This window comes from Nerophis lumbriciformis, linkage group LG23 (assembly GCF_033978685.3).
Source record: "Nerophis lumbriciformis linkage group LG23, RoL_Nlum_v2.1, whole genome shotgun sequence".
Classification (NCBI taxonomy): Eukaryota; Metazoa; Chordata; class Actinopteri; order Syngnathiformes; family Syngnathidae; genus Nerophis; species Nerophis lumbriciformis.
Genome location: NC_084570.2, coordinates 38506661 through 38533910, shown reverse-complemented (window position 1 = coordinate 38533910; position 27250 = coordinate 38506661). Strand labels below are relative to the sequence as shown.

Here is a 27250-nt window from a genome sequence, read left to right as displayed (position 1 = left end):
TGGTTAAGGGAAGTTTACGCGAAGAGGCCGGGTGGCTTTTTTCACACAGCTCCGAAGGCGAACACACCTTCACTAAGACGGGCAGACAGCGCCGGTCGACATACGCCAACATCTGCCAGTGGATCGTAAATGCCTGGGCAGATAGTTTCGGTCACAACTGTGGTCCGAGCTTTCCGGAAGGCAGGATTCACAGAACTGCTGCACAACAACAGCGACACTGAATCCGATGACTTCGACGAGGCGGAGCCGGCCATTTTTGGATCCCACGCTTGCGCAACTTTTCAATTCGGACACCGAAGACGAAGAATTCGAAGGATTTACGAATGAAGAATAACTTCAGAAGGTGAGCGCTATGTTTATTTTGTGTGTTGTGACATTAACGTTCGAGCAACATTATGTTGCTATTTATTGCTCTACACCATTTTGAATTTTACTATGTTTGTGATTGCACATTTGCGTACATTTTGGGACAGAGTTGTTAGAACGCTGGTTTTCAATATATTATTAAAGTTTGACTGAACTATCTGACTGTTTTTTTGACATTCACTTTAGCGCAGCGTTTTTTTTGACATTCACTTTAGCGCAGCGTAGGCGCGGCTTATAGTCCGGGGCGGCTTATTGGTGGACAAAATTATGAAATATGTAATTCATAGAAGGTGCGGCTAATAATCCGGTGCGCCTTATAGTGCGGAAAATACGGTACGTTAAAATGTAATATCGTAAATTATCGGTATCGTTTTTTTTTATTATCGGTATCGTTTTTTTTGTTTGTTTTTTTTATTAAATGAACATAACAAACACAAGATACACTTACAATTAGTGCACCAACCAAAAAAACCTCCCTCCCCCATTTACACTCATTCACACTCATTCACACAAAAGGGTTGTTTCTTTCTGTTATTAATATTCTGGTTCCTACATTATATATCATCCATCCATCCATCCATCCATCTTCTTCCGCTTATCCGAGGTCGGGTCGCGGGGGCAGCAGCTTAAGCAGGGAAGCCCAGACTTTCCTCTCCCCAGCCACTTCGTCCAGCTCCTCCCGGGGGATCCCGAGGCGATCCACTCTTCCCCCACTCGTGAACAAGACTCCGAGGTACTTGAACTCCTCCACTTGGGGCAAGATCTCCTCCCCAACCCGGAGATGGCACTCCACCCTTTTCCGGGAGAGAACCATGGACTCGGACTTGGAGGTGCTGATTCTCATCCCAGTCGCTTCACACTCGGCTGCGAACTGATCCAGTGAGAGCTGAAGATCTTGGCCGGAGGAAGCCATCAGGACCACATCATCTGCAAATAGCAGAGACCTAATCCTGCAGCCACCAAACCAGATCCCCTCAACGCCCTGACTGCGCCTAGAAATTCTGTCCATAAAGGTTATGAACAGAATCGGTGACAAAGGGCAGCCTTGGCGGAGTCCAACCCTCACTGGAAACGTGTCCGACTTACTGCCGGCAATGCGGACCAAGCTCTGACACTGATTATACAGGGAGTGAACTGCCACAATAAGACAGTCCGTTACCCCATACTCTCTGAGCACTCCCCACAGGACTTCCCGGGGTACACGGTTGAATGCCTTCTCCAAGTCCACAAAGCACATGTAGACTGGTTGGGCAAACTCCCATGCACCCTCAAGGACCCTGCCGAGAGTATAGAGCTGGCCCACAGTTCCACGACCAGGACGAAAACCACACTGTTCCTCCTGAATCCGAGGTTCGACTATCCGGCGTAGCCTCCTCTCCAGTACACCTGAATAGACCTTACCGGGAAGGCTGAGTAGTGTGATCCCACGATAGTTGGAACACAACCTCCGGTTCCCCTTCTTAAAGAGAGGAACCACCACCCCGGTCTGCCAATCCAGAGGTACCGCCCCCGATGTCCACGCGATGTTGCAGAGTCTTGTCAACCAAGACATCCCCACAACATCCAGAGCCTTAAGGAACTCCGGGCGGATCTCATCCACCCCCGGGGCCTTGCCACCGAGGAGCTTTTTAACTACCTCGGCAACCTCAGCCCCAGAAATAGGAGAGCCCACCACAGATTCCCCAGGCACTGCTTCCTCATAGGAAGACGTGCTGGTAGGATTGAGGAGGTCTTCGAAGTATTCCCTCCACCGATCCACAACATCCGCAGTCGAGGTCAGCAGAACACCATCCCCACCATACACGGTGTTGACACTGCACTGCTTCCCCTTCCTGAGGCGGCGGATGGTGGTCCAGAATTGCTTCGAGGCCGTCCGGAAGTCTTTTTCCATGGCCTCCCCGAACTCCTCCCATGTCCGAGTTTTTGCCTCCGCGACCGCTGAAGCCGCACACCGCTTGGCCTGTCGGTACCTGTCTGCTGCCTCAGGAGTCCCATGAGCCAAAAGAACCCGATAGGACTCCTTCTTCAGCCTGACGGCATCCCTCACCACCGGCGTCCACCAACGGGTTCTAGGATTACTGCCACGACAGGCACCAACTACCTTGCGGCCACAGCTCCAATCGGCCGCCTCGACAACAGAAGTACGGAACATCGTCCACTCGGACTCAATGTCCAGCACCTCCCTCGTGACATGTTCAAAGTTCTTCCGGAGGTGGGAATTGAAACTCTCTCTGACAGGAGACTCTGCCAGGCGTTCCCAGCAAACCCTCACAATGCGTTTGGGCCTGCCAGGTCTGTCCGGCATCCTCCCCCACCATCGCAGCCAACTCACCACCAGGTGGTGATCGGTAGAAAGCTCCGCCCCTCTCTTCACCCGAGTGTCCAAAACATGAGACCGCAAATCCGATGACACAACTACAAAGTCGATCATGGAACTGCGGCCTAGGGTGTCCTGGTGCCAAGTGCACATATGGACACCCTTATGTTTGAACATGGTGTTTGTTATCGACAATCTGTGACGAGCACAAAAGTCCAATAACAGAACACCACTTGGGTTCAGATCCGGGCGGAAATTCTTCCCAATCAAACCTCTCCAGGTTTCACTGTCGCTGCCAACATGAGCGTTGAAGTCCCCCAGTAGAACGAGGGAATCACCCGGGGGAGCACTCTCCAGTACTCCCTCAAGTGAATCCAAAAAGGGTGGGTACTCTGAGCTGCCGCTTGGCGCGTAAACGCAAACAACAGTCAGGACCCGTCCCCCCACCCGAAGGCGGAGGGAAGCTACCCTCTCGTCCACCGGGTTGAACTCCAACGTGCAGGCTTTGAGCCGAGGGGCAACAAGAATTGCCACCCCAGCCCGTCGCCTCTCACTGCCGGCAACGCCAGAGTGGAAGAGAGTCCAACACCTCTCAAGAGAAGTGGTTCCAGAGCCCTTGCTATGCGTCGAAGTGAGTCCGACTATATCTAGCCGGAACTTCTCCACCTCGCGCACTAGCTCAGGCTCCTTCCCCCCCAGCGAAGTGACGTTCCACGTCCCAAGAGCCAGCTTATGTAGCCGAGGATCGGACCGCCAAGTGCCCCGCCCTCGGCTGCCGCCCAGCTCACACTGCACCCGACCTCTATGGCCCCTGCTATGGGTGGTGAGCCCATTGGAGGGGGGACCCACGTTGCCTCTTCGGGCTGTGCCCGGCCGGGCCCCATGGGGACAGGCCCGGCCACCAGGCGCTCGCCATCGTGCCCCACCCCCGGGCCTGGCTCCAGAGGGGGGCCCCGGTGACCCGCATCCGGGCGAGGGAAATCTGGGTCCTTTGTTTGTGTTCTTCATCGAGGTCTTCGAGCTGCTCTTTGTCTGATCCCTCACCTAGGACCAGTTTGCCTTGGGAGACCCTACCAGGGGGCATGGAAAACCCCGGACAACATAGCTCCTAGGATCATTGGGACACGCAAACTCCTCTACCACGGTAAGGTGGCAGCTCAGAGAGGAGTCATTATATATCAATATATATCAATACAGTCTGCAAGGGATACAGTCCGTGAGCACACATGATTGTGCGTGCTGCTGGTCCACTAATAGTACTAACTTTTAACAGTTAATTTTACAAATTTTCATTAATTACTTGTTTCTATGTAACTGTTTTTATATTGTTTTACTTTATTTTTTATTCAAGAAAATGTTTTTAATTCATCTATCTTATTTTATGAATTTTTAAAAAAAAGTTCCTTATCTTCACCATACCTGGTTGTCCAAGTTAGGCATAATAATGTGTTAATTCCACGACTGCATATATCGGTTGATATCGGTATCGGTAATTAAAGAGTTGGACAATATCGGAATATCGGACATCGGCAAAAAGCCATTATCGGACATCCCTAGTATTTTATGTTTAAATGAGCAAACAGCATTTTGATTTCACATTTGAGATTTTCTTATATATTTAACTTTTGTAAAAAAAAAAGAAAAAAACATGGCATCGATGTTTTGTTTACAGTAATTCAGAGTAAAAACTACTGTCAATTTTACTAATAAAATTCTGGCAATTTTTTATTTAATTTTTTTTACCGTGAAATCTACAGATTTTTCTATTTTTGCAGTGTAGCGCAAGTATTATCTGTTGCACCCCCTCCAGGAAGAAGAACATATTTTGTGTCCCCCAATAAATAGTATCATGTGTTTATTAAAAAGTTGTAAGTACACCTCTGCATAACATATTATCTTTAGCATTAAAGAAAACTAGACAGCGGTCTTTCCTCATCCACATATTAAGGCGTAGGAATTTTTTTTCTTCACAATTTACCGTCACCTACATGTGTAGTATCTGTCATTTTAACCACGACTTATTTGGTCAAAGTCCCTCGGAGGAATTTGTTAAAGTACCACCCCTTTTTTTCCACACAAAAATAGCAAAAAAAACATCAGATCAAAGTTTGCCGCCATACCACGCGTACATCTCATGGCGTACACAAAATTTGTTCGCAATTTATCATCACTTATATGTGTAGTATCTGTCATTTTAACCGTGACTTATTTGGTCAAAGTCCCTCGGAGGAGTTTTTTAAAGTACGACCCATTTTTTTCGCTGAAAAATATCAAAAAACCATCGGAGCAAAGTTTTACGAAATGTCACGCCCACATCGTATGGCGTACACAAAATGTTTCCGCAATTTATCATCACCTATATGTGTAGTATCTGTTATTTTAACCACGACTTATTTGGTCAAAGTCCCTAGGAGGAGTTTAATAAAATACGACCCCTTTTTTAAACCCAAAATTGGCCATAAACCATTACAGCCAAGTTTGGCGTCATGCCACGCCCACATCTTATGGTGTAGGATTTTTTTTCCGCAATTTATCATCACCTATAAGTGTAGTATCTGTCATTTTAACCACAACTCATTTGGTCAAAGTTCCTAGGAGGAGTTCGTTAAAGTACCACCCTTTTTTTTGCTGAAAAATGACCAAAAACCATTGGAGCTAAGTCTTTCGCCAGGACACACCCACATATTATGGTGTAGGAATTTATTTTTAGCAATTTATCATCACCTATGTGTGTAGTATCTGTCATTTTAACCACAACTCATTTGGTCAAAGTCCCTAGGAGGAGTTTGTTAAAGTAAGACCTCTTTTTTTTGCTAAAAAATGGCCAAAAACCATTGGAGCAAAGTTTGACGCCATGCCACCCCCACATCTTATGGTGTAGGACTTTTTTTCCCCCGCAATTTATCATCACCTATATGTGTAATATCTGTCATTTTAACCGTGACTTATTTGGTCAAAGTCCATAGGAAGAGTTTGTTAAAATATGACACCTTTTTTAAACCCAAAATTGGCCAAAGACCATAAGAGTCAAGTTCGGCGCCACACCACGGCCACATGTTATGGCGTACAAATTCTTTTTTCGCAGTTTGTAATCACCTATATGTGTAGTATCTGTCAGTTTAACTGTGACTTATTTGGTCAAAGTCTTTAGGAGGAGTGTGTTACAGTATGACCCTTTTTTCTTGCAAAAAATGGCCAAAAACCATCAGAGTAAAGTTTGGTGCCACACACCGCCCACATCTTATGGCGTACAAATTATTTTTTCGCAGTTTATAATCACCTATATGTGTAGTATCTGTCATTTGAACTGTGACTTATTTGGTCAAAGTCCCTAGGAGGAGTTTAATAAAATACGACCCCTTTTTTAAACCCAAAATTGGCCATAAACCATTACAGCCAAGTTTGGCGCCATGCCACGCCCACATCTTATGGTGTAGGATTTTTTTCCCGCAATTTATCATCACCTATAAGTGTAGTATCTGTCATTTTAACCACAACTCATTTGGTCAAAGTTCCTAGGAGGAGTTCGTTAAAGTACCACCCTTTTTTTTGCTGAAAAATGACCAAAAACCATTGGAGCTAAGTCTTCCGCCAGGACACACCCACATATTATGGTGTAGGAATTTATTTTTAGCAATTTATCATCACCTATGTGTGTAGTATCTGTCATTTTAACCACAACTCATTTGGTCAAAGTCCCTAGGAGGAGTTTGTTAAAGTAAGACCTCTTTTTTTTGCTAAAAAATGGCCAAAAACCATTGGAGCAAAGTTTGACGCCATGCCACCCCCACATCTTATGGTGTAGGACTTTTTTCCCCCCGCAATTTATCATCACCTATATGTGTAATATCTGTCATTTTAACCGTGACTTATTTGGTCAAAGTCCATAGGAAGAGTTTGTTAAAATATGACACCTTTTTTAAACCCAAAATTGGCCAAAGACCATAAGAGTCAAGTTCGGCGCCACACCACGGCCACATGTTATGGCGTACAAATTCTTTTTTCGCAGTTTGTAATCACCTATATGTGTAGTATCTGTCAGTTTAACTGTGACTTATTTGGTCAAAGTCTTTAGGAGAAGTGTGTTACAGTATGACCCTTTTTTCTTGCAAAAAATGGCCAAAAACCATCAGAGTAAAGTTTGGTGCCACACACCGCCCACATCTTATGGCGTACAAATTATTTTTTCGCAGTTTATAATCACCTATATGTGTAGTATCTGTCATTTGAACTGTGACTTATTTGGTCAAAGTCCCTAGGAGGAGTTTAATAAAATACGACCCCTTTTTTAAACCCAAAATTGGCCATAAACCATTACAGCCAAGTTTGGCGCCATGCCACGCCCACATCTTATGGTGTAGGATTTTTTTCCCGCAATTTATCATCACCTATAAGTGTAGTATCTGTCATTTTAACCACAACTCATTTGGTCAAAGTTCCTAGGAGGAGTTCGTTAAAGTACCACCCTTTTTTTTGCTGAAAAATGACCAAAAACCATTGGAGCTAAGTCTTCCGCCAGGACACACCCACATATTATGGTGTAGGAATTTATTTTTAGCAATTTATCATCACCTATGTGTGTAGTATCTGTCATTTTAACCACAACTCATTTGGTCAAAGTCCCTAGGAGGAGTTTGTTAAAGTAAGACCTCTTTTTTTTGCTAAAAAATGGCCAAAAACCATTGGAGCAAAGTTTGACGCCATGCCACCCCCACATCTTATGGTGTAGGACTTTTTTTCCCCCGCAATTTATCATCACCTATATGTGTAATATCTGTCATTTTAACCGTGACTTATTTGGTCAAAGTCCATAGGAAGAGTTTGTTAAAATATGACACCTTTTTTAAACCCAAAATTGGCCAAAGACCATAAGAGTCAAGTTCGGCGCCACACCACGGCCACATATTATGGCGTACAAATTCTTTTTTCGCAGTTTGTAATCACCTATATGTGTAGTATCTGTCAGTTTAACTGTGACTTATTTGGTCAAAGTCTTTAGGAGAAGTGTGTTACAGTATGACCCTTTTTTCTTGCAAAAAATGGCCAAAAACCATCAGAGTAAAGTTTGGTGCCACACACCGCCCACATCTTATGGCGTACAAATTATTTTTTCGCAGTTTATAATCACCTATATGTGTAGTATCTGTCATTTGAACTGTGACTTATTTGGTCAAAGTCCCTAGGAGGAGTTTAATAAAATACGACCCCTTTTTTAAACCCAAAATTGGCCATAAACCATTACAGCCAAGTTTGGCGCCATGCCACGCCCACATCTTATGGTGTAGGATTTTTTTCCCGCAATTTATCATCACCTATAAGTGTAGTATCTGTCATTTTAACCACAACTCATTTGGTCAAAGTTCCTAGGAGGAGTTCGTTAAAGTACCACCCTTTTTTTTGCTGAAAAATGACCAAAAACCATTGGAGCTAAGTCTTCCGCCAGGACACACCCACATATTATGGTGTAGGAATTTATTTTTAGCAATTTATCATCACCTATGTGTGTAGTATCTGTCATTTTAACCACAACTCATTTGGTCAAAGTCCCTAGGAGGAGTTTGTTAAAGTAAGACCTCTTTTTTTTGCTACAAAATGGCCAAAAACCATTGGAGCAAAGTTTGACGCCATGCCACCCCCACATCTTATGGTGTAGGACTTTTTTCCCCCCGCAATTTATCATCACCTATATGTGTAATATCTGTCATTTTAACCGTGACTTATTTGGTCAAAGTCCATAGGAAGAGTTTGTTAAAATATGACACCTTTTTTAAACCCAAAATTGGCCAAAGACCATAAGAGTCAAGTTCGGCGCCACACCACGGCCACATGTTATGGCGTACAAATTCTTTTTTCGCAGTTTGTAATCACCTATATGTGTAGTATCTGTCAGTTTAACTGTGACTTATTTGGTCAAAGTCTTTAGGAGAAGTGTGTTACAGTATGACCCTTTTTTCTTGCAAAAAATGGCCAAAAACCATCAGAGTAAAGTTTGGTGCCACACACCGCCCACATCTTATGGCGTACAAATTATTTTTTCGCAGTTTATAATCACCTATATGTGTAGTATCTGTCATTTGAACTGTGACTTATTTGGTCAAAGTCCCTAGGAGGAGTTTGTTAAAGTAAGACCCCCTTTTTTAGCTAAAAAATGACCAAAAACCATCAGAGCAAAGTTTGGCGCCATGCCACGCCCACATCTTATGGTGTAGCAATTTTTTTTCTCGCAATTTATCATTGCCTGTTTGTGTAGTATCTGTCATTTTAACTGCACCTTATTTGGTCAAAGTCCCTAGGAGGAGTTTGTTAGAGTACCACCCATTTTTTCTTGCAAACATTGGCCAAAAACCATCAGCAAAGTTTGGCCTCATACCACGCCTACATCTTGTGTAGGAATTTTTTTCCCGCATTTTATCATCGCCTATATGTGTAGTATCTGTCACTTTAACCACGACTTATTTCTTCAAAGTCCCTAGGAGGAGTTCTTTAAAGTACGACCCCTTTTTTAAACCCAAAATTGGCCAAAAACCATAAGAGCCAAGTTTGGCGCCATACCACGCCCACATCTTATGATGTAGGAATAATTTTTTCGTAGTTTATAATCACCTATATGTGTAGTATTTGTCATTTTAACCGTAACTTATTTGGTCAAAGTCCCTAGGAGGAGTTTGTTAAAGTATGACCCATTTTTTCTTGCAAAAATTGGCCAAAAACCATCAGAGCAACGTTTGGCCCCATGCCACGCCCACATATTATGGTGTAGGAATTTTTTTTCCGCAGTTTATCATCACCCATATGTGTAGTATCTGTCGTTTTAACTGTGACTTATTTGGTCAAAGTCCCTAGGAGGAGTTTGTTACAGTATGACCCTTTTTTCTTGTAAAAAATGGCCAAAAACCATTGGACCAAAGTTTGGCGCCACACCACGCCCACATATTATGTCGTAAGACTTTTTTTTTTGCAGTTTATCATCAACTTTATGTGTAATATCTGTCACTTTAACCGTGACTTATTTGGTCCAAGTCCCTAGGTTGAGTTAGTTAAAGTACCACCCATTTTTTGGGCCGAAAAATGTTATACAAAAAACCCAGATGGCCAACTTCCTGTCCGTTTTCAGGTATGGGTTCTTGGGACTTTCTTGTGCGTCCCGTCATGATGGACGTCTCCTGTGATTTTTGTGTCGATACGTGAAACCGGTAGGAGGAGCTACGTTTTTCTCATTCCTATGGTGGCGCTAGAGAGGCAATTTTGAAAAGTCATTTTCAGGAAGCCCCAAAATATACTGTCTCTGGTCATATCTGACAACATCTGGGGACTTCTCCAGCATGTTAGGGGCCTCAAAAAGGCGTCCAAGCGTTTAGGAGAAAAACCAGCGATTTCAATCGGGCCCTCGCGCTTGGTTGGAATTGTGGAGAGCTGCCATCCATGCTTGGTTGCGCACACACACACACACACACACACACACACACACACACACACACACACATAGCTGGCTTCACCTGACAGGGGAAGGCATCTCACAGGGAGACCCCCCACAGAGGTCCCCCGCCTTCCCTTCCTACACAGCAGCTGACAGCTCCATGCCTCAGATGGGAAGATGGCGAGTGGGGGAGGGTGTTGGATTTGGGCCGACTGGTCATGTGACCGAGTGAAGGGTTCTGACAGGTCTCAAACTGAGGTGCACACTCACAATATTTCTATCCTCTCAAGTTTGGCCCCTGGGGACCCAGGAGGGTCTCAGTCATAAAACGTTAAAATCATCTACTTGTTTTTATTTTCATTCAACGCTTGAATCTCTCTATCGACTTCAGGTCTATCTATCGATATAAAGTACATCTTTGATCTTTTATGCCATTTTTGTCAAAACACTCTTTTTATGCCAAAAACATAAGATATGTCATATTTTCCCCAAAATATTTTTAAAGTAATTGAGGTCTTAAATAGGTCAATAACAACATTGATTTTAATCTGTTATTATTTTTTAAGCAAAGACAGTTTTTAAAAGAAAATCACACTAAAATTCTTGGGGATCCAAAAGGGTCCCACTCAAAAAAGTGTTAAAAAGTATTTTATTTGTTTAACTTTCAACCTTAAATCGCTTGATCAACTTCAGAACTTTTCTTCCATTATGTTTTTTTTCCCACTTTTAAACATTTTTTTTAAAATGATTAGGCATCCAAAAGTGTTGAAAATAAGTTTTTTTTTGTTTTTTTTTAACTTTCAACAATTAAATCTGTAGATCAACTTCAGATCTCTTTGTTTATTATAAGTTTTTACTTTTTTCACGTTTTGTTTTGTTTTGTTTGTTTTATGCCCTTTTTGTCAAAGAACACTTTATATGGCAAAAGAGATGTTCAAAGTGTTTATAATATTTGATGTGAAGTAATTGGAGCCTTAAATATGTCAATCATTCATAACAACATTGATTTTGATTCATTATTAATTAACAGTTTTCAAAAGAAAATGACACTAAAATTCTTGGGGATCCAAAAGGGTCCCACTCAAAAAAGTGTTAAAAAGTATATATATACATTTTTTTTTTTACTTTCAACACTTAAATCGGTCGATCATCTTCAGAACTTTTCTTCCATTATAATTTTTTTTTTTCCACTTCAACTTTTTTTTTTTTTAATTATTAGGCAGCCAAAAGGGTTCGCACCCATAAAAGTGTTGAACATAAGTTTTTTGTTTTTTTATTTAACTTTCATCTTCAGATCAACTTAATTTTTTCAAGTTTTTTTGTTTTTGTTTGTTTTATGCCCTTTTTGTCAAAGAAAACTTGATATGGCAAACACATGAAATATGCAATATTTTTGTCAAGAGATTTTCAAAGTGTAATATTTGATGTGAAGTAATTGGAGCCTTAAATATGTCAATCATTCATAACAACATTGATTTTGATTCATTATTAATTAACAGTTTTCAAAAGAAAATGACACTAAAATTCTTGGGGATCCAAAAGGGTCCCACTCAAAAAAGTGTTAAAAAGTATATATATACATTTTTTTTTTTACTTTCAACACTTAAATCGGTCGATCATCTTCAGAACTTTTCTTCCATTATAATTTTTTTTTTTCCACTTCAACTTTTCTTTTTTTTAATTATTAGGCAGCCAAAAGGGTCGCACCCATAAAAGTGTTGAACATAAGTTTTTTGTTTTTTTATTTAACTTTCATCTTCAGATCAACTTAATTTTTTCAAGTTTTTTGGTTTTGGTTTGTTTTATGCCCTTTTTGTCAAAGAAAACTTGATATGGCAAACACATGAAATATGCAATATTTTTGTCAAGAGATTTTCAAAGTGTAATATTTGATGTGAAGTAATTGGAGCCTTAAATATGTCAATCATTCATAACAACATTGATTTTGATTCATTATTAACAGTTTTCAAAAGAAAATGACACTAAAATTATTGGGGTTCCAAAAGGGTCCCACTCAAAGAAGTGTTAAAAATAAGTCTTTCTTTTTTTTCAGACGTCACGAGTGGTTGGGACAACATTGTCGTTAGGCTGCGCCCACACGCTAATACCAATATTTCGCCATTGATGTCGACTGAAGGCGGAGCCGATTTGTGAGCGCGAGCACCCAATGTTTCCTAGCAGGTGACATGGATGTGTTGTGATATGCTGGCAAAGCATTATGGGTAATGATGAGCGAGGATTTACCCAAAGGCTCCTCTGCCCCGCTGGCCTCCGCCGGCACGCCGCTGCCCACTTCCTCTTCCTGATCGTCTCCACTGGGCTCCCCGCTGCCCGATCCGTCCAGAGTCTTGGCGGCGGCGGAGGGGGCGGGGCTAGCGTGAGATGCGGCGGTGGAGCGTGGCGGCTGAGGCTGGGTGTGGATGGAGTGGTGGCGGTGGTTTGTTTGCGCACGGCGGTGGGTGATGGAGGGCGGGGGCGCGGTGGCGGGGGGCGGCGCCGAGGTCTTGTCCGTTCTCGGGGGCGGGAGGGCCCACACCTGGTTACTGGGGAACGGGGGGGCCGGTGTTGTGGCGCTGGGGGTCGGGGTGGGCGGCTCCGCCCGCTCGGAGAGTATCTCTGACGGAGGGGGGAGGGGGGAATGGGAAGATGGAAATGTTGACTTTGTGACTTCAGAACAAAAGAAGGAGAGTTATGAAAATGAAGGAAAATACTTTAGAAGCGCCAAAGTCCAAAAGTATACATACAGCAATGTTAATATTTGCTTACATGTCCCTTGGCAAGTTTCACTGCAATAAGGCACTTTTGGTAGCCATCCACAAGCTTCTGCTTGAATTTTTGACCACTCCTCTTGACAAAATTGGTGCAGTTCAGCTCAATATGTTGCTTTTCTGACATGGACTTGTTTCTTCAGCATTGTCCGCATGTTCTCAATTTTTGTTTCATCTGACATCACATGGACAAAGATAAGACCTTCTGGAGAAGAATTCTGTGGTCAGATGAAACAAAAATGGAGCTGTTTGGCCACAATACCCAGCAATATGTTTGGAGGAGAAAAGGTGAGGCCTTTAATCCCAGGAACACCATTCCTGCCGTCAAGCATGGTGGTGGTAGTATTATGCTCTGGGCCTGTTTTGCTGCCAATGGAACTGGTGCTTTAAATTGGACAATGAAAAAGGAGGATTACCTCCAAATTCTTCAGGACAAACTAAAATCATCAGCCCGGAGGTTGGGTCTTGGGCAGAGTTGGGTGTTCCAACAGGACAATGACCCCAAACACACGTCAAAAGTGGTAAAGGAATGGCTAAATCAGACTAGAATGAAGGTTTTAGAATGGCCTTTCCAAAGTCCTGACTTAAATGTGTGGCCAATGCTGAAGAAACAAGTCCATGTCAGAAAAGCAACACATTTAGCTGAACTGCACCAATTTCGAGAAGAGGAGTGGTCAAAAATCCAAGCAGAAACTTGTGGATGGCTACCAAAAGTGCCTTATTGCAGTGAAACTTGCCAAGGGACATGGAAGCAAATATTAACATTGCTGTATGTATACTTTTGACCCAGCAGATTTGCTCACATTTTCAGTAGACCCATAATAAATTCATAAAAGAACCAAACTTCATAAATGTTTTTTATGACCAACAAGTATGTGCTCCAATCACTACGTCACAAAAAAAAAGAGTTATAGAAATGATTGGAAACTCAAGACAGCCATGACATTATGTTCTTTACAAGTGTATGTACACTTTTGACCACGACTGTATATATATATATATATATATATATACACACATATAAAGATATACATATCAATATATATATATATATATATATATATATATATATATGTGTGGGGAAAAAAAATCACAAGACTATTTCATCTCTACAGGCCTGTTTCATGAGGGGGGGTACCCTCAATCGTCAGGAGATTTTAATGGGAGCATTCGCATACCATGGTTTATATAGGGCACAGAGTGGGTGGGTACAGGCTGGCCTAGGGGCGTGGTGATTGGCTCATGTGTTACCTAGGAGGTGTTTCCGTCTATGGTGGCATGTTGTTACAATTTCGCTGCGCTTGTTGAGGGATGACAGGTCTGGACGGTAAATAATAAACAGTTTCTCTTTCAAGCATAGGTTGCATCTTTTATTACCACTATTGTAAGGTGTGCTGGATGCAAGAATTTGCCATGTTATTGAATATTCAACATTATTGTCTTTGAGGTAGGATTAACCGAGGGTGAATTCAAAACCAGATGGAACAACCACAAGGCTTCTTTCAGGAACAAAAACCTGCGAAATACCACAGAACTCAGCAAACACATTTGGGACCTCAAAGACAATAATGTTGAATATTCAATAACATGGCAAATTCTTGCATCCAGCACACCTTACAATAGTGGTAATAAAAGATGCAACCTATGCTTGAAAGAGAAACTGTTTATTATTTACCGTCCAGACCTGGCATCCCTCAACAAGCGCAGCGAAATTGTAACAACATGCCGCCATAGACGGAAACACCTCCTAGGTAACACATGAGCCAATCACCACGCCCCTAGGCCAGCCTGTACCCACCCACTCTGTGCCCTATATAAACCATGGTATGCGAATGCTCCCATTAAAATCTCCTGACGATTGAGGGTACCCCCCCTCATGAAACAGGCCTGTAGAGATGAAATAGTCTTGTGATTTTTTTTTTCCCCACACATACATATATTGCGCTCTACTACGGTATCGAGCACTATTTTTTGGATAACCTTATTAAGACATATATATATATATATATATATATATATATATATATATATATATATATATATATATATATATATATATATATATATATATATATATATATATATATATATATATATATATACTGTGTGTGTGTGTATATATATATATATATATATATATATATATATATATACTGTGTATATATATATATATATATATATATATGTGTGTGTGTGTGTGTGTGTGTATATACAGTATGTGTATACAGCGGTTCACTTCTTTTTACACATGTATGACAGGTTTTATGATGTACTTGTGCATGATTGAGTGTAGGAAAATACCTTTGAAATGTCAACAAAAGTGTTGAAGGCAAACTAAATTTGCCGTAAAGCACTGATGAATATGCATTGTCAGCAAGATTCTTGCAGATGTTTGGTGTGCAGATGTTTGGTGTGCAGATGTTTGGTGTGCAGATGTTGCCCACACAGTGTGTTGCTGTGCCTTTAAATCCTCCATCCACACTTTCATCAGCATCAACAGCAGCCAAGCCATGAATGATTGATAGAAATGGGGCATGGAAACAAAAGGCAGAGACGCAGGCTTTAGCTCCGAGCTTCAAAGGCGCCAACGCTCGGCAAAGGAAGACTGGGAATATGGAGCCGAGTGGAGGCTCGCTGCAGGGAGACCGTCATTATCCAGGCGGTAAAAAAAGCTCTGGTGGCAAAAAGGACATGAGTGTGTGATGAAAGTGGGACAAAAAGTCCCCTGGAGAAGATACTACTTCAGCTTTCACTTTCTCATCGCCTCATATGAACATTCTCTCAATGTTTACACCACTCAAAGATCCTCTATGTCAGTGGTTCTCAACCTTTTTTCAGTGATGTACCCCCTGTGAATTTTTTTTTAATTCAAGTACCCCCTAATAAGAGCAAAGCATTTTTGGTTGAAAAAAAGAGATAAAGAAGTCAAATACAGCACTATGTCATCAGTTTCTGATTTATTAAATTGTATAACAGTACAACATATTGCTCATTTGTAGTGGTCTTTCTTGAACTATTTGGAAAAAAAGATAGGGTTTTATTTATATTTATAAAGAATTTTTTAATTGTTGCTATTTTTAGAATATTTAAAAAAAATCTCACGTACCCCTTGGCATACCTTCAAGTAGCCCTAGGGGTACGAGTACCCCCATTTGAGAACCACTGCTCTATGTGACAGTCACACTACCCGCTTTTTAAGCACCGACTGCAAAAACACTATTTAAAGATCATCTACAGAGGACTGTGGTAAGGCTCTATCTAGTGGTACAATCACGTAACTATATATTCAAACACGGTGTTACTGTTCAAACTGTGTGTAATGTTACAGTGCCCGAAAATATTCAATATACTTCTTTAATAAAACCTATGCCCTGGTTTTAATGAATATTTAGGTATTAAATGTTGGTCTATACGACAGGAACACTGCTTTTTTATTTACTTTTGTCTCGCCAAATATTCTCTAAACAACAGGAACTCTCTGCTGGTCTTAAGAACCTACTGAATGCAAGTCAAAGATCCTCTATATGACAGGATCATTGACTTTTTTTTAAACAACTGCTTTCTTGTCAAAGATTGTCTATGGAACACGACACAGGTTTTAAGGACCGACAGTCTACTGAATGCAAGTCAAAGATACTCTATACGACAGAAACATTGGGGGTTTTTTTTAACAACTACCTTCTTGTCAAAGATTGTCTATGGAAAAAGGCGCAGGTTTTAAGGACCAACAGTCTACTGAATGCAGGTCAAAGATCCTCTATATGACAGAAACATAGATTTTTTTTAACAACTACCTTCTTGTCAAAGATTGTCTATGGAACATGACACAGGTTTTAAGGACCGTTTTAAGGACCGAATGCAAGTCAAAGATCCTCTACACGACAGAAACATTGATTTGTTTTTAAAAACTACCTTCTTGTCAAAGATTGTGTATGGAACATGACACAGGTTTTAAGGACCGACAGTCTACTGAATGCAGGTCAGAGATCCTCTATTGAACAGAAACATAGATTTTTTTTAACAACTACCTTCTTGTCAAAGATTGTCTATGGAACATGACACAGGTTTTAAGGACCAACAGTCTACTGAATGCAAGTCAAAGATCCTATATGCGACTGAAACATTGAATTTTTTTTTTTAACAACTACCTTCTTGTCAAAAATTGTCTATGGAAAAAGGCGCAGGTTTTAAGGACCAACAGTCTACTGAATGCAAGTCAAAGATCCTCTATATGACTGAAACATTGATTTTTTTTAACAACGACCTTCTTGTCAAAGATTGTCTAAGGAAAAAGGTGCAGGTTTTAAGGACCAACAGTCTACTGAATGCAGGTCAAAGATCCTCCATTGAACAGAAACATAGATTTTTTTTAACAATTACCTTCTTGTCAAAGATTGTCTATGGAACATGACACAGGTTTTAAGGACCAACAGTCTACTGAATGCTAATCAAAGATCCTATATACGACTGAAACATTGATTTTTTTTTTTTTAACAACTACCTTCTTGTCAAAGATTGTCTATGAAAAAAGGCGCAGGTTTTAAGGACCGACGGTCTACTGAATGCAAGTCAAAGATCCTCTATACGACAGAAACATTTTCTTTTTTTTTAACAACTACCTTCTTGTCAAAGATTGTCTATGGAAAAAGGCGCAAGTTTTAAGGGCCGACAGTATACTGACTGCAAGTCAAAAAAAGATTCTCTATCTGACAGGACCGCCCCTACTGCAAGAACACAAACCAAAGATCCTCTAAATGACAGGAGCACTATGCTGGTGTTGAATAGCTACTGAATGCAAGCCAAAGATCCTCTATACGACAGAAACATTGATTTTTTTTAACAACTACCTTCTTGTCAAAGATTGTCTATGGTACATGACACAGGTTTTAAGGGCCGACAGTCTACTGAATGCAAATCAAAAAAAGATGCTCTATCTGACAGGACCACCCTGCTATTTTTAAATTGTACTGCAAGAACACAAACCAAAGATCCTCTAAATGACCGGGGCACTATGCTGGTGTTGAATAGCTACTGAATGCAAGTCAAAGATCCTATATACGACAGAAACATCAATTTTTTTTTAACAACTGCTTTCTTGTCAAAGATTGTCTATGGATCACAACACGGGTTTTAAGGACTGACAGTCTACTGAATGCAAGTCAAAGATCCTCTATACAACAGAAACATAGATTTGTTTTAACTACCTTCTTGTCAAAGATTGTCTGTGGAAAAAGGCGCAGGTTTTAAGGGCCGACAGTATACTGACTGCAAGTCAAAAAAATCTGACAGGACTGCCCTGCTGTTTTTAAATTCTATTGCAAGAATACGAACCAAAGATCCTCTAAATGACAGGAGCACTATGCTGGTGTTGAATAGCTACTGAATGCAAGTCAAAGATCCTCTATTTGACAAGAACATTACTTTTTTTAAACAAATGTCTTCTTGTCAAAGATTGTCTATGGCACAGGAGCACAGACCACAGGTTTAAGGATCAACAGTATACGGAATGCAAGTCAAAGATCCTTTCTATGACAGGACCACTCTGGTGTTTTAAAATACTACTGAAAAAAAAAACTAAACAAAGATCCTCTAAATGACAGGCACACTTTGCTGATGTCGAATGGCTACTGTATGCAAGTCAAAGATCCTCTATATGACAGGAACATTGCTTTTGTTTAACTACTGCCTTCTTGTCAAAGATTGACTATGAACAGGAGCATAGGACACAGGTTATAAGGACCAACAGTATACTGAATGCAAGTCAAAGATCATGTCTATGACAGGAGCACTGTGCTGGTGTTGAATACCAACTGAATACAAGTCAAAGATCCTTTATACGACAGGAACATTAATTCTTTTAACAACTGCCTTCTTGTCAAAGATTGTCTATGGCACAGGAGCATAGGACACAGGTTTTAAGGACCAACAGTATACTGAAAGCAAGTCAAAGATCCTCTATCTGACAGGACCGCCCTGCTGTTTTTAAATTCTACTGCAAAAACACAAACCAAAGATCCTCTAAATGTCAGGAGCCCTCTGCTTGTTTTGAGGACCTACTGACCGCATGCAAAGATCTACTATATTACAGGAACATTGCTTTTGTTTAACTACTGCTGTCTTGTCAAAGATTGTCTATGGAGCAGGAGCATATGACACAGATTTTAATGACCGACCGTATACTGACTGCAAGTCAAAGATCCTCTATCTGACAGGACCGCCCTGCTGTTTTTAAATTATACTGCAAAAGCACAAACCAAAGATCCGCTATATGACAGGAACATTGTTTGTTTTTTAATTGCCTTCTTGTCAAAGATTGTCTATGGGACAAAACACAAGTTTTAAGGGGCCGACTGAATACTGAATGCAAGTCAAAAAAAGATTCTCTATCTGACACGACCACCCTGCTGTTTTTAAATTCTACTGCAAAAGCACAAACCAAAGATCCTCTATATGACAGGGACATTGATTTGTATAACTACTGCCTTCTTGTCAAAGATTGTCTATGCAGCAGGATGTCCTGCAAAGCTCTTTGGCCTCATGAATCAAATCCCAGCTAAATGCATGTATCATCATCATAAATTGAATTATTATGTGGCTGTCATGAACATTTATTTATTTCATGTTTGACTATTCAAATGTTTTTATTCGCATTCAAAAACAATAAATAAAGACAAATATATAAAACAGGTAACAACTGAGTAAAATGTTTATTAATTTGCAAAATCTTTTTAATGAGATATTTCATTATTTATACATTTTTTTTAGTTCATATGTATTTGCTTTCTTGTTTGTTTGCTGCAGGATGAATAATTAATTAATAAAAATGATCACAATAAGATGATGATGTTCTTCAATATCATATCATATATATTATTTATATATATATATATATTTTTTTTTTCATGTATCATATACATTTGATGTATGGTATTATAAATGGTAACCATGAAGCGTATGATGATAACCATAGAACCGACCTCTGGTCTACACCTGCTAACCATGTGGTGCGTGGGGATGCTAGCTAGCAGTAGCTGTAAAAGGTCAGCAGGGGTCAGTAGAACTATTTGATAGTAGGCTGCTAACATTTGTCTTCCTCAGCGGGCCAAGCAGGCGTCATGTCAGCAGCAGACACGTCTTTGTCATCGTTGTTGAAAGCTGCTTATTACCCTGTCAGCCATGTTGGGTGAAGGGGAGGACGTGGCAGGGAAGCACAGAGGGAAGAAGAAGGAAAGTGAAGAGGAAGAGGAGGAGGAGGAAGATGAAAAGAAGTGGAAGATGATTGGTAAGAAGATTAACTAAAAAAGCGGAAGAAGAGGAAACACAAAAGAGAAGTACCGTATTTTCCGCACTATAAGGCGCACCTAAAAACCACACATTTTCTCAAAAGCTGACAGTGCGCCTTATAACCCGGTGCGCTTTATTACGATTCATTTTCATAAAGTTTCGATCTCGCAACTTCGGTAAACAGCCGCCATCTTTTTTCCCGGTAGAACAGGAAGCGCTTCTTCTTCTACGCAAGCAACCGCCAAGGAAAGCACCCGCCCCCATAGAACAGGAAGCGCTTCTTCTTCTACTGTAAGCAACCACCCGCCCCCGGAAGAAGAAGAAAAAACGCGCGGATATCACCGTACGTTTCATTTCCTGTTTACATCTGTAAAGACCACAAAATGGCTCCTACTAAGCGACAAGGATCCGGTTCATAAAAAGACGCAATCTCTCCATCCGCACACGGATTACTACCGTATTTCACAGCAACTGATATTCCTGTGAACCGCACTGTGGAACGGGAGCACGTACGGTGAATATTCGCACCACAGGGAATGAGAAGTCATCCTTCACTGTGGTTCTAGCTTGCCATGCTAACTTCCACCCATGGTGATATTCAAAAGGAAGACCTTGCCAAAAGAGACCTTTCCAGCCGGCGTCATCATAAAAGCTAACTCGAAGGGATGGATGGATGAAGAAAAGATGAGCGAGTGGTTAAGGGAAGTTTACGCGAAGAGGCCGGGTGGCTTTTTTCACACAGCTCCGAAGGCGAACACACCTTCACTAAGACGGGCAGACAGCGCCGGACGACATACGCCAACATTTGCCTGTGGATCGTAAATGCCTGGGCAGATATTTCGGTCACAACTGTGGTCCGAGCTTTCCGGAAGGCAGGATTCACAGAACTACTGGACAACAACAGCGACACTGACTCCGATGATTTCGACGAGACGGAACCGGCCATTTTGGATCCCACGCTTGCGCAACTTTTCAATTCGGACACCGAAGACGAAGAATTCGAAGGATTTACGAATGAAGAATAACTTCAGAAGGTGAGCGCTATGTTTATTTTGTGTGTTGTGACATTAACGTTCGAGCAACATTATGTTGCTATTGCTCTACACCATTTTGAATTTTACTATGTTTGTGATTGCACATTTGCGTACATTTTGGGACAGAGTTGTTAGAACGCTGGTTTTCAATATATTATTAAAGTTTGACTGAACTATCTGACTGTTTTTTTGACATTCCCTTTAGCGCAGCGTAGGCGCGGCTTATAATCCGGGGCGGCTTATTGGTGGACAAAGTTATGAAATATGTAATTCATTGAAGGTGCGGCTAATAATCCGGTGCGCCTTATAGTGCGGAAAATACGGTACAAGAGGAAGAGGAAGAAGAAAAAACTAAGAAGAAGAAAAAAGAGAAAGATAAGACAAAGGAAAATGAGAAGAAGATAAAGAAGGACAAAAAGGAGAACAATAAGAAGAAGAATAGGAGGAAGAGGAATATGATGATGGAGAAGAAGGGGAAGAAAAAGGAGATGACGATGAAGAAGGAGAAGAAGGAGAAGAAGAAGGAGAAGATAAAGAAGAAGAAGAAGAAGGATACTAACAAAAAAGAGAAGAAGAAGGAGAAGGACAATGGGAAGAAGGAGGAAGAGAAGGAGAAGAAGAAGGAGGTGAAGGAGAAGAAGAAATAGAAGAAGAAGAAGGAGAAGAGGAAGAGGGAGGGGAAGAAGGAGGGGAAGATTATGAAAAATAAAGAGGAGAAGATGATGAAAAAGAAAAAGGAAAAAAAAGAGAAGAAGAATAAGGAGAAGATGATGATGAAGAAGAAGGAGAAAAAGGAGAATGAGAAGAAGATGATGAAAAAGGAAAAGGAGAAAAAATAGAAGAAGAAGGAGAAGGTGATGATGAAGAAGAATGAGAAAAAGGAGAAGAAAAAGAAATAGAAAAAGAAGAAGAAGAAGAAGAAGAAGAAGAAGAAGAAGAAGAAGAAGAAGGAGGAGGAGGAGAAGATGATTAAAAAGAAGAAAAATAAGTAATTGGGCCTCATTCAGCAAGCGTTCTTAAGAGGAAATGTTGTTCTTATAGTCCCACTTACCAGGTTTTGAAGGACATTTTTGTATTCACCAATCTTTTCTTAGCTGGGATTTGTTCCTAGGTAAGAACTACTGTACATCTACTCTTAGAGTGGCCTTTTTCTTCTTAAGTGTGACAAGTTCCCTTCTCTTGTCTAATCTTACACTCATATCATATCTTAGATAGATAGATAGATAGATAGATAGATAGATAGATAGATAGATAGATAGATAGATAGATAGATAGATAGATAGATAGATAGATGGATAGATGGATGGATGGATGGATGGACGGACGGACGGACGGACGGACGGACGGACGGACGGACGGACGGACGGACGGACGGACAGACAGACAGACAGACAGACAGACAGATAGATAGATGGATAGAGAGATAGATAGATAGATTGGTGATTAGTGACTCTTTAAAAGACCAACAGGCCTCTCAGAGCCTGTTACAAGTCAACTCACACAATGGCAATGCTTTTGCTGCTACTGCAAGATGGCACATATCGCGCCCTGGGGAGGGAGCGCATATTTCACCACATGCATGTACACCTATTTGCCCAAAGTGACAAATATTTATTTGAAGGCTTTAGGCTACCTCAGCTGTCCCCCCTTTCTTAAACTTGGGTTTTGACATGATGTATTTCCTCCACGGGATGATACGAATTTCTCTCTGTAATCTGTTTGTGTTTTTCCGTGTGTCTGATGTTCGGCTTTTCCGCCGGAATTGTGCCCAAAATATGGGGAATTAAGGGTGTTTACCCATGCAAATTAAGGAAATAAGGGTGTGTTTATATGCAAATTATAATAGACATGCACGCGCTAACCATTTGGCATTCAGTAACTTAAAAACAGCAATTTGGCCGTTTAAGAACACGTCATGAATTTGAATGGACTCCTCTTAGGAAATCACTTAGGAAGAAAGATAAGAGGAAAAGTTAGGAACTTATTGCTGAATGGGGCCCAGTGAGTCCAACATGTCTGCAGACACCACAAGGAGACAGCAGGAGCAAGGCAAGGAGGAAGCAACAGAAATGCTAATTTGCAGGCAGCCAGACGTGAAATGAGCTCCACATTCAGCGCCCTGAAGCCTGCAGCGTGGCAAAGACTCTACTGAAGCCTGCACCGTGGCAAAGACTCTACATGCGGCGGGTCTTGTCTGTTCCTTCCCTGAGGGTCTGACGGGAGAGGAAGGAGAAGAAAGAAGGTGCTAGGAGGCATCTCACGGCCTTCCTTCCTTTCTTCCTTCCTTCCACGCAACACTTGTGAGGGATCACACACCAGGAAAATACTCTGAAGTTGACATGTTTCACAAGATGAACACCTTCCATGTTTGATATCACCTGTGCAGCCACAGTATCAACATCAGCACTTTCAGCAGGCATTCCATCCATAAAAGGTTCAGGTTTGGAGACATGCCTCCATCTTGTAAGTACAAAAGCAGTGAAGTTGTCACGTTGTGTAAATGGTAAATAAAAAGAGAATACAATGATTTGCAAATCCTTTTCAACTTATATTCAATTGAATAGACTGCAAAGACACGATATTTCATGTTCACACTGAGAAACTTTCTTATTTTTTGCAAATATTAGCTCATTTGGAATTTGATGCCTGCAACATGTTTCAAAAAAGCTGGCACAAGTGGCAAAAAAGACTGAGAAGGTTGAGGAATGCTCGTCAAAGACTTATTTGAAACATCCCACAGGTGAACAGGCTAATTGGGAACAGGTGGGTGCCATGGTTGGGTATAAGAGCAGCTTCCATGAAATGCTCGGTCATTCACAAACAAGGAAGGGGCGAGGGTCACCACTTTGTCAACAAATGCCTGACCAAATTGTTTAAGAACAACATTTCTCAACCAGCTATGGCAAGGAATTTAGGGATTTCACCATCTACGCTCCGTAATATCATCAAAAGGTTCAGAGAATCTGGAGAAATCACTGCACGTAAGCCATGATATTACGCACCTTGGATCCCTCAGGCGGTACTGCATCAAAAAGCCACATCAGTGTGTAAAGGATATCACCACATGGGCTCAGGAACACTTCAGAAAACCACTGTCAGTAACTACAATTGGTTGCCACATCTTTAAGTGCAAGTTAAAACTCTATGGAAAGCCAAAGCCATTTATCAACAACACCCAGAAACGCTTCACTGGGCTCATCTAAGATGGACTGATGCAAAACGGAAAAGTGTTCTGTGGTCTGACGGGTCCACATTTCAAATTGTTTTTGGAAACTGTGGACGTCGGAACAAAGAGCAAAAGAACCATCCGGATTGTTCTCCGCGCATAGTGTACAACCCAGCATCTGTGATGGTATGGGGGTGTATTAGTGCCCAAGGCATGGTTAACTTACACATCTGTGAAGGCACCATTAATGCTGAAAGGTACATACAGCTTTTGGAGAAACATATGTTGCCATCCAATCAACGTTATCATGGACGCCCCTGCTTATTTCAGCAAGACAATGCCAAGCCACGTGTTACAACAGCGTGGCTTTGTAGTAAAATAATTTCATAGTATTTACGAATTACATAATGTAACACCTTCACTGCTTTTTGGGTTTTGTATACTAACTGTTACCATTATGTATGTGTGTGTGGGGGTGGGGGGTGGGGGGGGGTGGGGGGGACTCCAGGTGTGTGGGGGTGGGGGGGGGACTCCAGGTGGACTCACCTGTGCACTGTCCAATGTGCTGCACGGTGATGTCCTTGTCCTGCCTGCAGGCGATGGTCCTCAGCTGGCACTGGTCAGCGTAGGTCACCCCGTCTGAGCCGCACACCTGCTCCAAGACCCCCGCACACAATGTTCATATTTGCTCAACTCAGGGGTCCCAAAGTGCGGCCCCCAGCTAGTGTTTTCTAAAAACACTGAGACAACATACATAGGTGGAATACAAGGGCAGACAGGTGAAATGTAGCAATACAATGTTACAATGTTGACTCTGATAATACAAAGGTTGGTTTCTTTAGAACTGTCATTGCTCAAAAAATAATAATGAATCAAAATCAATGTTGTTATGAATTATTAACACATAAGGCTCCAATTACTTGACATCAAATATTACACTTTGAAAAACTTTTTGGGGAACATATTGCATATTTTGTGTTTTTGACATAAAAAAAGGAAACCAAAACACAAGCTTTTTATCAACAAAAAGACCTAAAGTTGATCTGGAGAATTAAGGGTTTATTATTAATATTCGGAAAAAAAAAACGTAAAAAAAAAAAATTATATATATATATATATATATATATATATATATATATATATATATATATATGTATATATATATATATATATATATATATATATATATATATATATATATATATATGTAGAGAGAGAGAGAGAGAGAGAGAAGAGAGAGAGAGAGAGAGAGAGAGAGAGAGAGAGAGAGAGAGAGAGAGAGAGAGACAGAGAGAGAGAGAGAGGGGTAAAAACAAGTTTTCTTTGACAAAAAGGGCATAAAAAATTATTAAAAAACCCCCAATAAAAACTAATAATGGATGGATATATCTACAGTTCAGTGACGTGCGGTCACTAGAGGCAGGTGAGGCAGGGCCTCACCTGCCATCATGGAAAGAAAAAAAATGTAAAAAGAAAAAAAAATTATTATATTGTTATATGTATTCAGTGATTATACTATAAAGTTATTTTCCATTTAACTTCACCAGTTTTAGATTATTTTTATTCAAAATCGCTGAATTTTCACATTTGCCGTTCAAATACTGAGAAGAGACGGTGCGGTGAACAGCAGCCAGTTGAGGCACGTCACTCAATTGTGCCTCACCATGGATTGCGGACTCGGCTAACTGCTGGCCTGCTGTGCAGTGAGACCGTATTGCTATATGAACTATATTATACATTTCCATTGTTTAGTTAGCTGAGGTATATAATGTACAGTGTATTTTGTCAACAACTGTATGTGTGTAAAGTATTTCTTGTGCTGAGCGATCATAAAACTGCTGCGAAGACGCACTGACTGAGGCTCGCGTAACCCCGCCTCCTGGTGCCGGTTAAGGCACCTCCGCCGCAGACTGCACCCCCCGACGAGAGCGCCACACCAACCAAAGCCCACACCCACACTCTCCACGTGCAAGACCGAATCCACCCAAAAAAAGTCACTTAACAAGAAGCCAAAAAGTGCAAAAACAACAATGCTCGCGCCGGAGGAGCCGTGAACGACTGCAGGGACACAACATTAGGTACACCTGCAGACTGCAGCACGGATTTCATATTTCATTTATTCACAACTCCTCCAACACGAACACCACTTTTCCCGCACTTATAAGTAAAGGTAAGACCATAATAACGTTTTTTTTTATTAAATGTGCTTTTTTGTGTGCTACAGTTTGTATGTGTAAAGTTAAAGTCAAGTTAAAGCAGGGGCGTCACTAGCTTTTAAGGACAGGGGGGACTTAGCCCCCAGGAGATGCACAGGATGCGAGTGAATGTTACGCACGAGCACAAAACTTCACAAACGGCTAACAAAGACTTAGAAATGATTCATTGTTATTATTATTATTTTTTTTAAATGCATGGGACGAAATGAAATGCTCCCCGAGACGATGGCTTTTAACCATATCCTTTCTTTTTCTTTTTATGTATTTATTCATTTTACATTTTATATTAAATGTCTTGGTTTTTCCTCCCTCTGAAAATCCTATTAAATGTTTAACAAGCCATCCTATAATAATAAAACAGCTATTAATGTAACAATACAATAAAACAAATATATTTAATGATGTTTTTTTCATTATTTTAACAATAGGCTTATGTATATTACTTTATATAGATTCTACAAGAAACATAAATGATTTACAATTGCACACACAAGGTTTTGTGCAGCTTCACTCATTGTAAAGGAAGATAATGTGCTTCGTACACCTGCAGGACCGCAAGCAAGGTCGCAGAGAAAATGCGGGCTGGAATTTGAGTGATGTGGGCATTTTCTATATGAACAAGTGGAATGGATTGGATACCGACGCACGAAAGGGGCTCTCTACCTTACGCTACGAAGTGAGG

General features: G+C 41.0%; 1 protein-coding gene across 7 annotated transcripts in view; it reads right to left on the bottom strand.

The window, feature by feature from the left end:
• Nucleotides 1–27250, bottom strand: part of agrn (agrin) — a 601652-nt gene that overhangs the window by 101337 nt on the left and 473065 nt on the right. For 6 of the 7 annotated variants that reach the window (XM_072915893.1, XM_072915895.1, XM_061985594.2 and 3 more), the window contains 2 exons: nt 24899–25004; nt 12345–12716 (listed from right to left, as the gene is read on the bottom strand). In XM_072915893.1, coding sequence (XP_072771994.1) covers nt 12345–12716; nt 24899–25004 — 478 coding nt within the window. The remainder of the gene's footprint in view (nt 1–12344; nt 12717–24898; nt 25005–27250) is intronic. The other variant, XM_072915897.1, reaches the window with a different exon arrangement.